This window comes from Myxine glutinosa, chromosome 14 (assembly GCF_964187855.1).
Source record: "Myxine glutinosa chromosome 14, kmMyxGlut1.1, whole genome shotgun sequence".
Classification (NCBI taxonomy): Eukaryota; Metazoa; Chordata; class Myxini; order Myxiniformes; family Myxinidae; genus Myxine; species Myxine glutinosa.
The window spans coordinates 18,921,612-18,937,361 of NC_136274.1; the positions used below are offsets into that span (position 1 = coordinate 18,921,612).

The 15,750-nt window shown below is 43.1% G+C and overlaps 1 protein-coding gene across 10 annotated transcripts in view; it reads right to left on the bottom strand.

Annotated features, from left to right (window-relative positions):
- LOC137439459 (multidrug and toxin extrusion protein 1-like) overlaps positions 1 to 15,463 on the bottom strand; it is a 649,989-nt gene extending 634,526 nt beyond the window's left edge. For 5 of the 10 annotated variants that reach the window (XR_013621311.1, XR_013621304.1, XR_013621305.1 and 2 more), the window contains exon 1: positions 15,316 to 15,434. Coding sequence is in view for 1 of the 10 variants with exons in the window: in XM_078767904.1 (XP_078624030.1) it covers positions 15,316 to 15,426 (111 nt within the window). In the remaining 9 variants the exon portion in view is untranslated. Of the gene's footprint in view, positions 1 to 15,315 lie in introns of all 10 variants that reach the window. The other 5 variants (XR_013621309.1, XR_013621308.1, XR_013621307.1 and 2 more) reach the window with 3 other exon arrangements.
- Between the last annotated feature and the right edge of the window lie 287 nt (positions 15,464 to 15,750).

Below are 15,750 nucleotides of genomic sequence, written 5' to 3' on the forward strand. Positions count from 1 at the left end.
GTTGGGAAGTATTGGGGAAATAGGGGAATATTTACAAGCGGATATGGATGGAGGCCAAATCCCATATCCGCAACAATACGTTTTGTTTAACATCCCCTCTCCCCAAAACAATAAATGAAAAAGAAAGTAGGCCCTAACTGTCAGAGAATTTATTTTGATATATCTTGGAATTGGGGGAGAAAAACATCATTTAAGATTAAGAATAAAAGCTTTAATGCAGTAAAACAGAAAAAAACTTTCCCAAAAACATTTCCAAAAAAATTTCCTGGATCCGGAATAATATCCTGAGCTTCACCTAAAACTCATCAATTCTTCCTTATCCCAAGGGCAATCATCCCACCGACGTTCATCCAAATCCGTTCAGAACTTTTCCAGATATCTTGTTCACAAACACACGAACACACACACGGACGGACACGATCGAATGCGATGATACAAGGAAACAGAAAACAGAAAAATGGAGCGAGTCAACTGTGAGCAACTTTTTGTTTGTGTCAAACAGAAAAATGGAGTGAGTCAACTATGAGCAACTTTTTGTTTGTGTCAGTTCGCCAGGTGTAACCAGTTAGTTAGCAAATGCATCATAAATGGAACAAAAATGTTCGAATTACCATTATCAACACAACAAGCACTGTGAGCTGTCCTCACCTGTTCAGCTTTTTTAACTTCATTACATATTCATACCAAGGTTGGGACATGCCGTTCTAAGGCTTTTCATGTCTTTAATAATCTGACTCATTTTGTACATAACTGAATCCAGATGGAGAAAGCGATCAGATGTCATCAGGAGTATTCACCTCAACTCAGCTGTTGTGCCAGCTTGCAACGAAGCAGCACCTTGTGGTGGAGGGATTATCTTGTCTTGGTTCCAAGTTAAATTGAGGTTGGAATATTCAGATTACAGCACCAGAGTAAGTAAAACGTGGGTTTGTTTCGTGTTTGGTATTAATCGTACATGTTTCACATATTTGTTGGATTTTGATTTGATTTGATGTACAATAATCTTTACAGAGCGTTGGTGCTGTGGAAGTAGTTTCTTGGCAAGGGTTATTCTGGGTGGTTTGCCATTGCTTTCACAATGTTGGTTCGTGTTTTATCCTTTTAAATTCTGAGCATCAGGCAAGGAAGCAACACGTACCTTTGGTATTTTTATAAGGTCTTTGGTGTGATTCGGCTGCGAGTATTTAACCACTGCCATCCCAGACTCAAATCGGATGATTTAACCATAACGCCACTGAGTCGGGTTTGTTAGATAGTCTGGCGAATATAATTTGGTTGAATTATCGATCATGAAAACACCATCGGTTGTATCAAAGATTTCGCTCTATTTGCACAATTAGAATGGCACTCAGTAGAGAACTTACCTCCGCCAGGCTGAAGGGGTGCCCGACATCTGGCAAATAAAATACATTTACTTCTTCATCCAGGTGTATGAATCAAATCGGCGCACCTTTACATTAACTTTTCTTGAGGATTACTTGTTCCTCCTAAGAACGCAAGGGTAGTACAGCATGCACACGAATTTTTTGAAAGTCACTCCTTTTCTATTGTTCGACATTTTCTATAAGCTATATGGAATGTCCCTTCTTTTCTCCACTTTGCCAGATGGCACATACCCTTATATAAAGGGGACTTTTCTATGGCCTAGGCATTTTACTCAATAATTTTTTTTTTAATCTCTGATCCGGATCCGTTGTCGAATCTTCACCTAAATTGAATCAATTCTTCCTTGTCACACACCCAACCTCTCCACCAAGTTTTGACCGAATCTGTAAATAATCTTCTTCGAGATATCGTGCTGTATATCATTTATGGTCCCATCTCTCAATGGTGAAGAAACACAAAAAAATTCTCGAATCCAGATCCGGATCTTAACCAAAATCTAATCATTTCGTGCTTGTCACATATCCAAGATGTCCAACAAATTTCGTCCGAATCCGTCCATAACTTTGCGAGACATCTTGTTCACAAACAAATAGACAAACAGACAGGAGTGAAAACATAATTTCTATCCACCTTCGGTGGCATAGGTAACTAGAACGGCACTCAATCGAGAGCATACCTCCGTCAGGTGAACAGTTTACGTTTTGTATCCCAGAGTCGACCAGAAAATCACAATACAGAATCACATTTAATCAAAATCATCCGTCCACAACTTTTTCAGATATCCTGCTGCATATCGTTTTTGACCCTATCTCGCAATGGTGAAGAATCACTTAAAAATTATACGAGCCAGATCCGGATCTTCACCAAAATTGAATTGATTCGTCCTTGTCACACACACAACCTGTCCACCAAGTTGCGTCCAAATCCATGCATATGTTGTTGAGATATCCTGCTATATGTTGGTTTTAGCCCGATCTCTCAATGGTGACGAATCTCTTAAAAAATTAAATAATTCTCACATCCGAATCCACATTCAGATCTTCTGCAAAATTGAATCGATTAGTCCTTGTCACACACACAACCTGTCCACCAAGTTTCGTCCAAATCCGTCCACAACCTTTTTTAGATATCCTGATATGTATCGTTTTTGGCCCTATCTCCCATTGGTGAAGAATTACTTTAAAAATTCCACGAGCCGAATCCGATCCGCATCTTCACCAAAATCTTGTCATTTCGTCCTTGCCACATACGCTACTTCTCTGCCAAATTTCGCCTGCATCCGTCCATAACAAGAGATATCTTGTTCACAAACAAACAGACAAAAACAGGGGTGAAAACATAACTTCTATCCACCTTTGGTGGCAGGGGTAAAAATGCTTTCCAAAGACGAATATACATTGCGAATATGTTTCAATCCTGGTCATTGTTGTCTTGAGGAACTTATTTTATCAAGAACGATTTTTAAAGAGGAGTTTGTAATAAGATGAGAATGTGAGATGTGCAAAGTTGATCAATGCAATGAGTTTTCCTTGTGATGATTTATCATCAAAATTCAAATATCATAAATATGTATGCAAAGGAAAGAAAAAGCGAACAAATTTTGGGCAATTCTTTATCAACCACGATATTATTTTCAACTCATTTTCTCTTTTTCCAACTTTACGTCGACCAATCATGAGGCTTAGTATATAACGAGAATAATAACTCACACATTTTTATGAAATGATAAATGCAGATAATAATAATTTTATGTCGGTTGGGTAGTGGCATATATAGATTTAGGTAGATCTGCATAGGTATCATGCTTCAGCTGTCGTGATAGGAAGCCTCACCTGTAATAAGTGCTGTTTAGGCGGTTTGTTCTGATTAAGGTGTATCTTCATCCCCATTACAAGGAATGGGGCATGTTAAATAGTTCTAGGGATTAGGCTAGCTCCCCGGTATGACAAACCTGTGATCTATCCAGTGTCTCGTACGGCAATGCACTCTTATACATTAGCTAGGCCCAATAGTGCACCACATTAATTAATCCCCCACCGCCCGCCACAATGACTGACCGGAAAGACAAGCAGGAAGCGACCGCGTACTACGGCGGCATGGCTGGCAAACATCGCACAGGCAGGCCGAGAGCCACGCCCAGAAGGACTCTTGATTGGCCAGGGGAGGGGCAAGCAAAGAGCAGGCCACCGATTGGCAGAGTGGGGAAGGACGTGTGATTGGTCGGGGAAGGGACAGAAAGCTTCCCCGTGATTGGGGGTAAGGGAGGTGAAGGGGCTACACACTGATTGGCCACCGACCGATGACACCACGGCCAATCAGTGCGTTAGGCGCAAAACTACTACCTAGAAGCAGGTCGCTGGTTGGAGGAGAGGCGCCAGTGACGTGAGGAAGGCGCGAAAGGGCACAAGGAAACGACGCACTGGTTGGGAGAGGGAGAGAGCCGACGTCAGACAACAAGCTGACAAAATAAAACAAATGGCTCGCCGACATTTGAGCCCTTCTCGTTTTGGCTTCTTTCCTGCCCGAACCTCGCTTCTGCCATTGCTTTTGTCTCCGTTTGGACCTCTTCCCTGTTTGCCTTTCGTTCTCGGTTAGACCTCTTCGTTTGCGATCCGCAAGAGCCTGCATTACGATGGACATTGAGGAAACGTTGGAGCGCCGTCGATTCTCCTCCCTGGTGTTCACGGGTGAGCAAGGCTTGCCGCTGAGCGGGCGAGACCGGCGCGAGTGAGGCGCTCAGTGAGGCCTGATGGAGCATGAACACCGGAGCCTGGACGATTCCTGGCGGACGCGACATCCAGACAGACAAGCTCGCATTCCACAAACACGACGATTCTTTTATTTATATAATCCTTTATGTGTTTTTGAAGTCCGGTGTGTGGGATCCCAACATAGGGTATATGCAGATTTCGGCACGTTTCATTGTTCTTGGGTTCCGCTTAATAAATATTTATTTTGGACATTTTACCTCCGCGTCGAATTGAATTGATTTTCAGGGCGAAGACATCATCAGACCGTCAGGTAAGCCACGGCATTCTCCCCCAAAACCCCTGCTCGTGTATGATCCGCCATTGAATTGGAGACGCCTCATTAAGCTCGATTCCATCCGTGGATGCTCTGTCTTAATAGAGTCGTCCACAGGACAATAATAAAGGTTTATTTTAATTCCTCCTCCACGAAGCCAAAGGCCGAAATAAGGTAAGTTTTACAGTTGATGAATTTATACAAGTGAAATATAATAATGCAATAAGGTTGCAATAAATTTTAAAATGTAAAATACAATAAAATGAAAAATAATACAAAAAATGAGAATAATCGGAACACCAACGTATAATAAAAAATAAAGGATAATCATTATGTTGATAACATATTTCTTTTCAGATACGAGTAAAAGGAGAAAGTACAGCAGATCAGACTACAGAGTTTTTGAACATGGATCGGAATGTGAAGACCGAAGAGGGTCTGGTAAAAAGACCACGAAATGGAAATCGAAGATCTCTGCCACGAGAATCGTGGACAAACCAGGTAGAATTCCTCCTGGCTACTATTGGCTGTGTCGTTGGACTGGGAAACATTTGGAGGTTCCCCTACCTCTGTTATCGAAATGGTGGAGGTAGGACTTCTTCATCCAAAAGTATTTTTATTGCTGTTAATTGAATGATTCGCATAATTTATGACTACTTATTACATTTGGAAATATAGAAAAATCAAATAATTATAACATTTTTATGCCTCCGGCCACCTTCGGGGATGGAGCCATTATGTTTTCGGGTTGTCCGTCAGTACGGGCTAAACCTCGTTTTTCTCAGCAAGCATAGGTCCGATTGACAGGAAATTTTCACCATAGTTGCAACTCCTATATAATTTTTTATAATTATGACGTCATAGGTCACGTGGTATGGGCGCCATCTTGGAAAAACCGAAAAACTTGGCACCTCGATATCTCCAAAAGCGCTGCATAGAAAAAATTGAGACATGGCTCATTTTAAAGACCTCTCATCCTCATCATCTAGGCATCATTCATCTTGGGATAAATTGGTGAATAAAAAAAAATTATGATGTCATCGGTCACGTGCTTCGTTCGCCATGTTTGTTTTAATACAAAAGCCTTAAAAAAACACGAAAACATGTCCTGGTCTGCAATCTCTGTGATTGTACTTTCTTGTTATTACTTGTTTCTTTCCTCTTTTTCGAAAAGAAATAAAGATATATATATATATACGTGTATATATACATATATATATGTATACACACACACACATTATAAAACAGGAGTGTCCATCTGTCCATCCCAAAACTACTCCCTCAGTTTTGGAGCTAGCCCCGCAAAACCTTCTGTGGAACGTTTTGGGGTCCCATCGGATGTTGTAATTGTTGTAATTTGTAATTTCTAGGTAGGTAGGAGATTATATAAATTCCTCAATAAAATTATGATTTTGAAATTTACTCGATACGAACCTGCCCCAAATCCGTAAGTGAACACATGACGATAATGAGCTGGTTTGATAATACTAGGGCATGCCCGTACTATATATATATCTAAAATTATGTGGCTGTGAGGTGTTTTTAATTTTGTGATGTGTTTTTATTCCGTGTTTTATGGCTGTGAGGTGTTTTCATGACGTGTTTTATGGCTGTGAGGTGTTTTTAATTTTGTGGTGGTGAGGTGTAATCGTCCCAAACTTCCAGTCTGCACCTACCCCTCCTGTATGTAGGTGTTGAGGGGTTCTTTTTTGAATTTTATATATTTTTTCAACCTAAATCTTCAACCTAAATTGCTTATAAAAATGTAATATCACAAACACTACAAATAAATTTAGATGGTAGAGGGGTCAATATATGGTTGAACCCCAAAAAATTTGATACAAAAGGTTTTTCAATGGATTCTGGTACCATTGGGCATGCTAAATAACATACTAAAAATCTAGTAACATCTGACTTCCGGATAGGGGTCATTTTCAAGACGGCGTCCAAGATGGCTGCCGGGAGCTTAAAATGGCCATATCTCAATTATTATTCAACCTAGAAAGGTGGTTTTGGTGTCTAACCCTTGGTTTTAGGGCCCAAGGAATCCAATTGAATCAATAAAATTACCATCAGTTAATTATTTATTGACAAGTCCAAGATGGCACCCCAAGGTGACATCCTGATCCACTAAAATGGCTCTGTCGAATAGTAGTCAACCTAGAGAGATTTTTTCAGTGTGTATACCTAGGTTTAAGGCACCCAGGAAATCATCAATCACCATCCAGCATTATGGTTCAGCTACGACCATTGTCTTTGATGGCTATGAGGAAGGGCCGTCCATTAAAGACAACACGCATCAGAGAAGAGGACACAATATTCATCCCATTGTCAGCTTCACTGCTGAGACAAAGTTCTCAGGCAAGAAGGAGGAGGTCCTGTCAAGCGATATCAATAAACAGAGACTGATCGGGATGATAAGTGATGAACTGAGAGAAAGGTATTGCACTGTGGTCAATGCACCTGGAGATGCTGACGTAGATATAGTAAAGGCTGCAGTGGAGGCATCTCTTCTACACACCTCTACACTGAATTGGAGAAGATACTGATCTCCTTGTCTTACTCCTTTACTATGCGCAGGGAGACAGTAAGAGCCTTTATTTCAGATCAGACAAGTCCAAAGCTGATGGCAGTTTTCAAAGGTGGGCGGTCCGCTTCGAAAGTCCACTTATCCGCTTATCCGCTGCAGCGGACTAACGTTTTCGAAGCGGATAAGCGAATCGGAACAACCCCCGGAAACCGAAGCGGATAAGCGTAAGCGGACTACCGAAAAATTAAAGCGCATCGCGATTCGCCAAATCAGCTGTTAGCCTGAGCCGTTACTCTAGAATTGTGAATATTTATTTAAGTGAATAATAAGTGAAAACTGAATATTTTATTGGACGCTAGAGCGGCAATAACGTCAAGATGGAGAGATTTCTGACTCTCCAGCCCAGAGGCAGTGCCAGGGACAGGCACACGAGCGACGCAAACCAGCAGTCCCAGCACAGCGACATCCACAACCCGGCGGTCAACATGATGGGGGACGTGGAGGACAGTCAGGAGATCTGCGCCCTGACCCCTCAGCTCGCGCGCAGCGCCCAGCAGGGACCCCAGCCCGGCTCGAGCAGTACGGACTACCTGTTCGCCATGGAGGAGGGGCAGCAGGAGGAGAACCTCGAGGAGAAGATCAGGGAAGAGGTCAACAACTGGTCGAGGAAGCCGCTGAGGGGGAACCCGGGGCTCTCGCCCAATCTCTTCCCGCTCGAGTTCCGTGATGCTTGGGTAACTCTATTTCTCAGGCATAACACGCCGCTCCCGAGCTCTGCCTCGGTCGAGCGCGTGTTCAGCTACGGGTCGGACATCCTCAGGCCTAAGAGGTCGGCCCTGGCTGCACCGAACTTCGAGGCCCTCGTCTTCATGAAGGGCAACCTCCAAATCCTCAAGAAGGCCCACGAGGTGGAGGAGGAAGACGAGGACTAGTCAACAGACTGCTAGTCTGTTGACTAGTAGACTCTCTTGTCAAAGAAAGGACGGGCAAATTGATTTTTCTTTAATGTAACTTGCATATATTAAAATTATATTTAAATTAACTGTAGAGTAGAGTAGAGTCGAGTGGAAAACTTAATTTCAATAAATTTTGAATAAATTTTATTCAAATAAAAATGTATATTTTTTATCTTAAAAGCTTTGTTTGTCTTTGTAGTAGTTAGAAATGGCTATTTAGGCTTAAAAAGCATTAAATTCCCTTTAGAAACGTCAAAAATCGCTTTAAAAACGTCGAAGCGCTTTAAAAAAATCGAATCGAAGCGGATAAGCGCATAAGCGGTAAGCGGACTAAGATTTTCGGCCGCTGAAGCGGATAAGCAAATCGGACTACACGGGCTGGCGGAGCGGATAAGCTGTAAGCGGACTTAAAATTTTCCGAATCGCGCCCACCTTTAGCAGTTTTAAAGTGTATGACATCAACCGTCTAAAAGAAATCCTCGGACATGACGTGTTCTCAGTTGATATTCATCCATGCCATGACTGGTTGTGACACGACTTCTCGGATTTTTGATGTTGGCAAAAAGACTGCTTTCCAGAAGCTTGTAAAAGGAGACCCTGTCCTTCGGTCTTGTGCCAACACATTCACCATCCCAAACCAGACCACAGAGGTGATCGATGACCTTGGATGCCGAGTAATGGCTATCCTCTTTGGTGGCAAGTGCAAAGATTCCCTTGCAACAATGCGATATAACACCTTCAGCAAGAAGGTTGTCTCTGCTTCGTCTTTTGTAACACCCGAACGTCTGCCCCCAACTGAATCTGCTACCAAACATCACTGTCGTAGAGTGTACCACCAGATCATGGTGTGGATGGGAAAAGAAGAGGGTATGGATGCCATGAAATGGGGGTGGAGCCTGCAGGATAATCAGTTTGTCCCACTTATGTCAAGAATGAACGCTGCTCCAGACAGTCTCTTGAAGGTCATTCATTGTAACTGCTCCACTGCCTGCAAGACACTCCGCTGCTCTTGTAGACGATATGGACGACCATGTACTGCCTGTGAACCGTGCCAACTTGAAGAATGTGACAATCCACATAACAAGTTTCTTCCAGAGGAGTCGGAGGATGACGACGAATAGCGAGTAACTGATAAGACAACAACTGCCTAATGGGCTGGTAAACCTGGCTTACTGGATTACCTGATTACTTTGTGCTTATTTAAGTAATTTTGATGATTTCCTGGGTGCCTTAAACCGAAGTATACACACTGAAAAAATCTCTCTAGGTTGACTACTATTCGACAGAGCCATTTTAGTGGATCAGGATGTCACCTTGGGATGCCATCTTGGACTTGTCAATAAATAATTAACTGATGGTAATTTTATTGATTCAATTGGATTCGTTGGGCCCTAAAACCTAGGGTTAGACACCAAAACCACCTTTCTAGGTTGAATAATAATTGAGATATGGCCATTTTAAGCTCCCAGCGGCCATCTTGGACGCCATCTTGAAAATAACCCCTTTCCGGAAGTCAGATGTTACTAGATTTTTAGTATGTTATTTAGCATGCCCAATGGTACCAGAATCCATTGAAAAACCTTTTGTATCAATGTTTTTGGGGTTAGGTGAGTTTTTTTTGTATATTGACCCTACTAATCCCCTATGTGTGTGCTGAGGGGTTCTTTCTTGAAAAAAAAACATTCAACCTAAATCTTCAACCTAAATTGCCAATAAAATGTGATATCACAAACACAACAAACACATTTGTGCAAAATAATTGTTTGTATTAATGATTGGTGTAAATCATGACAACACAGCAACTCAGGCACAGTCATTATTCTCAGCTAAAATAAGCCCGTTCCTCAGTAACGATGCTTGTATATATATATATATATATATATACAGACTTGGCATTTAATATGGAATATATATTTTTTCTTGACTTGGGTTTACTTTCTTAACTCCAGTATATCAATCTGGTGAGTTTCTTTTAAACTTTGGTGATTTATTTGTTAAAAGAACCATGTCACTGATTGTCTGTCGCAGCAAGAAGTCAACAACAGGATAATATCACAGGTGGCGTGGCAAATGTACGGACAGGTGCATTTGACGATTGGCTTCACAGTCGGGTATACAAGGGTTGTTGCGTTCTGTATTAGTGGAAAACAACTGCTGCACGTCTCCAAAAGTTATTGCCGCTTCCTCTGGAGATGGTCCGTCAACTTGACAATGCTGTTTGTCATGGAGTGGTGGCTTTACGAAATTCTGGCATGAAACAACGTGCTATTGCTCGGCAGTATGGCATCACTCAAGGTCAGGTGTCAAAGATCCTGAAACGAAATGCTCAGAGGGGTGTCCCTACTCCAATACCGAGGCCAGGACGTCCCCGCAGGACCACAAGGAGGGATGATCGCCAGCTGGACCGGTTAGTCCGCAATGGCCGTACCAAGTCAGCTAATCGGCTTAGGGCTGAGTGACAGCAACTGACAAATGTGCCTGTATCCAGAAGGCTAGTCAACCAACGACTGGTTCAAGCAGGCTATCGTGCCAGGCATCCCCTGAGAAAGCCACGCCTGACCAGACAACACCGCCAGCGCCGATTGCAGTGGGCCAGAGAGCACCGTCAATGGCAGCCAGGACACTGGAATCATGTGATCTTCAGTTACGAGTCTAGATTTCTGGTCTATCGTCAAGATGGCCGCGTCCGAGTGCGCAGACAAGTACATGAAGCCTACAGCAAAGATTGCATAGTGCCCAGAGTCCAAGCTGGAGGTGGTGGGGTGACCGTTTGGGCTGCTTTTCATGTAGGGGGCAAAACTGACCTGGTTGTTCTGAATGGAAACCTGAACCAGTTCAAGTACAGGGCCATTCTGGAAGAAACATTGCTTCCATTTGCTCGTGTAGCCTTTCGAGGAAACTTTGTCTTCCAAGATGACAATGCACGGCCTCATCGTGCTCGCATGATCCAACACTTTCTTGCTGACCGTGGTGTAGAGCATATGGAGTGGCCTGCCATGTCCCCGGATATGAATCCGATAGAGAACTTGTGGGCAGAATTAACGCGTCAAATCGACCACTTGGACGAGCAGCCGACCTCTGTGCGTGAATTCCAGCAGGCTATTGTCACTGCATGGCAAGCGATCCCTGTCCAAACCTTGGCAAATCTCGTGAACAGCATGCCTCAACGTGTACGTGCTCTCCTGAATGCTCGTGGGGGTTACACGAAGTACTGAACTGTAATTTTACTGTCCGTAATCCCAGCCGTAATTTAACTTTTGTTTTTGTTTAAAAAATTTTTGGCTAATGTGCAAAATAAAGAGATACTTCTGGAAAACGTACAGAAGTTTAACACAGTACTGTCCATGAATTGAGTTCGATATCAGTTTACATCACATTCAAGGATCAATTTATTTGTTTCGAAATGTCAAATGTGGTTTTTGTTTCTGTTAAAGGTCACATTAACAAAATCTAGAATAATTTCAACATAATTCCAATGAACTTTTGGTTCAAAGACATCTTGAAAAGTAAGTTCACCCCCACAAAAAAAATATTCCATATTAAATGCCAAGTCTGTGTATATATATATATAGTTACGTTTGTAGGGATGAGGGGGGTGGGGGGGGGGGGGGTTAGAAATCACCTTAGAAAATATAGAATTGTATAGAATAGTATGGACCGCGTGTGAGTAGGTCGCTGATCTCGATGAAAGAACGTAGGGACCTATTAGCTTGAAGGAGAACGGACACGACCAAAGCAACTTTGCAGATTTCGAAACATAAACATATCTTAAACACTTCTATCGAGTTCATTTCACAAATATCTTCGCGGTTTTATTAGAATTTGTCAAAATATCGCCGAACAAGCAAAATCAGTTTTGTCAAAACCGCAAACCGGAAATGACGTTTGCGAAGTAACCCAGTTTTTCGTTCTTAAAGCCTTGTTGGCTTCGTGACGATCAGAACATCGCTTTGTTTTCGTTACGATCAGTTGGAATCATGCCCAGTCATTGTGTGGCTGCTGCTAGTGCGTGCCCGACTGCTCGTACGTGCGGAGAGGTAAGTACGTGGACATACGTACGTTGACATATGTTCCAAAAATAAGGCCTCACTGTCCGGAAGTTCCCATATCGCAGTTACGATGAATCGCAAATTAGTTTTAATGGCCAAGTATTCCATTTTCAAACCGCGAGGCAGAAACAACAAACACACGCGGTTCCTTCGCTGTCGCTTGACCGTACGTGCAAAGAAAAATTAAAACTTGCATCGTTCCTTCGGTCTTCGCTCTCGTCCTTCGTCGTTCCTTCGCTCTCCTCCTTCGCCGTTCCTTCGCTCTCGTCCTTCGCTGTTCCTTCGTTAACGTACAAAACGTATGTGTTTGCTAAATAAATGGCCATAACTTGGTAACCACTTGTCCGATTAATAGCAAACCTTGAAAAGGCACATCCTCAGGTCCCCAGAAATATACCTGGCAAGTTTCACTTAGATCGGACCAGTGGTTGTCGAGAAACAGTGGTCAGACATACACACAGACAGACACACAGACACACAGAGATTGCTTGCATTATAGAGAGTGCTATAATGATACAATTACAACTGATACACCTGCAGTGCTGCACTAAGTCAATAAAGTCGTATTTCGTTTCTGTGTTTCTATCCATTTCTTGCCTCACGGCACCGAACATTAATTAAATATTAGTTATGTATTCCATTGACCAGAAAAAGAAAGTTTTTCAATTAAAAAAGAGACATAAAAATGAATACCATTCAGTATTTTGGAGGCGCCCGAGATCAAAATCGATCGCCATTGTGTCTGTGTCTGACGATTTCTCTTCTTCACTCTCTGGACGGTATGGTTCGAATCTGTATGGGAGAATCGAGTGCGATTCCCCAAGATTATTAACTTTCTCTTCATTTTCCGCATCAGATTGGTCAGAAATATCGCTGATATACAGACTTACGCAACTATCGGAGTCGGTGTCTGCCATTGTTTACTATTGCGCAGTCACATCAGCTTCCTCCGATGACGTCACATCGTGGAGGGCAGATTATCGCGAGATGTTGGCCGGCGCGAGAGAAATCGTCTGCTATTGGCATTTTAAAACTCGGATATCTCACGATTCACGCATGCTAGAGCAACAATTTTTGCGCCAAACTTAATCTTTTTTGTTGCTACAATTAATTAATCTTAAGCATTTGATGTCTATACTCATGTCCGTTCCCCTTTAAGGATTGTGTTTGAATGTGCACGATACAGAGGGTCATGCTTGTGATAATATAGAGAGGGATTAAAGTTAATGGAACATGTGTTAAACCTCTTGTAAACATCCGCCAGGTATGCCGGGTGACATATCTACAGAACAGAGTTCACACCAGCCCAGAAAAACGAAGCAGAAAGCTATGGGATTCTGCCAGACAAGAAGAGAGGGGGCAGAGCTCTAATCATCCCTTGGACGTGGGTGGGGCCCAACGCCTGAAGGAGGCGTGGACAGTTGTCAATGGGAATGAGGGAGGAGGCAGGAGCTCTCGGTTCTGTCTGCTGAAAGAACAGCTCACAGTCCTGTGACGAAAAACTGCAACAGTTTTGAGGAGAGCTTGTTTGTTGTGAAAGAACTGAGGATCAGTGAGATCTGAGGAGGAATGGTGGGAACCGAGGAGGCTTGGTGCGAACTGGGAAGGAATTGTGAGAACTAAGGAGAATTGAGCAGGAAATGTTCTAAAGGATTACGGGAGGTTTGAGAGAAAGGGGAGGAGCGGGAACAGGACACAGAGGAACTCTGACTTCAGTGAGGAGAATTGAGAGTGCGCGGTGAAGCTCACATTTGTGAAGAGAACTGTGGAGTTCTGAGGAAAATTAGAAAGAGAGCTTTAAGTCGGTCGTCCTGCCTTTGGCTCTGATGCTGTTTTCATCCTTCCCCATTGCCTGTTGATCGTCCTGTTTGTCTTCTTATCAGCTCTTCGTCGTCCTGCTGTCTCAGCACCTTTCCCATCTTCCTACCCATCGCATCGCCTTGCGCATCTTCCCACCCCCCGCTGCCTCCAGGGATAAGTTGTGTTCCTCACCCCATCTGTGCTCGTGACTGGAGAGGCACCTCAGATTTTATAGGATTTATTTTACCCCATTGTTGATTGTATATACGTAGGTATTATTGAGTTTATTTTCTCTGCTTGTGTTTCTGGAATGAACCAGTTTGGTTTTAAAAGCTCGTCCTAAAGGTCCTCGTGATTCTCCTCAGCCGTGCGCACGAGCTTGTACCTCCATAATTCGGAATGTCTCAGAGTTAAAGCCTGTTTCGGTCCATTCGTTCACGGGTCTGTGTTAACCAGGATGTGACGACATTTGGTGTGAGGAGTGCGGATACGATCCCTGCAAGACATTTGGTGTCAGGAGTGTGGATTGTTGAACCTATCAGACAACCACGACCCACTTATGCTCAGCTTTGCGAAATTTGTGCTGTGGTAAAGTGGTAAAGTTCCATCGAATAGTGTGTGTAGTTTCAGAGGAAAAAGCCAATTTATATTTTGGGGGGTAAAACCTGGAACCACTTTGACCTCCCGTAGACTGCCTGAGACTACGATTTTTTAAATGTCGTGAACAAAGTTCAGTCACAACACAACAAATATAATTTGTGCCAAATTTGGTCACACATGTTCTGTGTGTGTGTATGTGTGTGTGTGTGTGTGTGTGTGTATGTGTGTGTGGATGTGTGTGTGTGGATGTGTGTGTGTGTATGTGTGTGTGTGTGTGTATGCGTGTATGTGTGTATGTGTGTGTATGTGTGTGTGTGTATATGTGTGTGTGTGTGCGTGTGTGTGCGTGTGCATGTGCGTGTGTGCGTGTGCTTGTGTATGTGCGTGTGCTTGTGCGTGTGCTTGTGTATGTGCGTGTGCGTGTGCGTGTGCGCGTGTGTGCGTGTGTGTGTGTGTGTGTATTAACTGTTTCATATTTCACTGGCTAAATTCATCCATGGAGACAATCAACATACACTATCAATGTTTTATTAATTGTATATACAAGATGCCCAAGTTAAAGAGGAACCATTTGGGTTTCTTTGAACACATGTTATTATGTAAAGTGTGCTCGTGACTAGCGAGCATATGTGCACACCAACACAGGTGCTCTCGAGCACAAATGCAGCCGAGTAACACTATCACATGCACATGCGAACACGCATTGATACTGACATGCACGAATGCATGTGAGCACCTGCACGCTGACAGACATACCTACACAATCACCTGGCTCTCGCCCTCCTCCTCCTTTCTTACATCTCGGATTTATAATCTCAAAAAGAGATGAACAATTCCATACTTGTCAAAGCAACTTGAATTATAATCTGCAGTAATTGAACATCATCATATCATCCGGTTTATACCAATAGTTGTCCATGTCTCACAGCTTTCACACACTTTTTTTCATTTTAAAGTTACACAAGCTTACCGTCGGTGCAGCCAACTGTATGATGCGTTTGACTTCAGTGCAGAATCCACCAGGAAAAAAGCGTCTACCATGGTACCAAGCACCAACGCTTGCGTCCCGAGTCCCCTCCATGGCTGTTTCGTCTGGCTGATTGCTGATAAACCATAAGTCAGCCACAATCAAGCCATAACAGCAAGCAAAGGTCGGTTTTGAAGGACACACATATCCAGGGTGCTTTAAACATACAAGTAATATTCATCCATATATATATATTGTTACGGATCTCAGAGACGGCACTCCCCTTAGCAAGGGGGGTGGGGGGGGGGGGGTTAATCCCCTTGACCTGTTAAGCTGGCCGTCTCTAGTCCTGGTACTTATAACGCTCTTTTGCGGGGTGAAATTGCTCAGGGTTATTGGTCAAGGTGTTCTCCCGAATACCTTTACCAATCCCTCCGC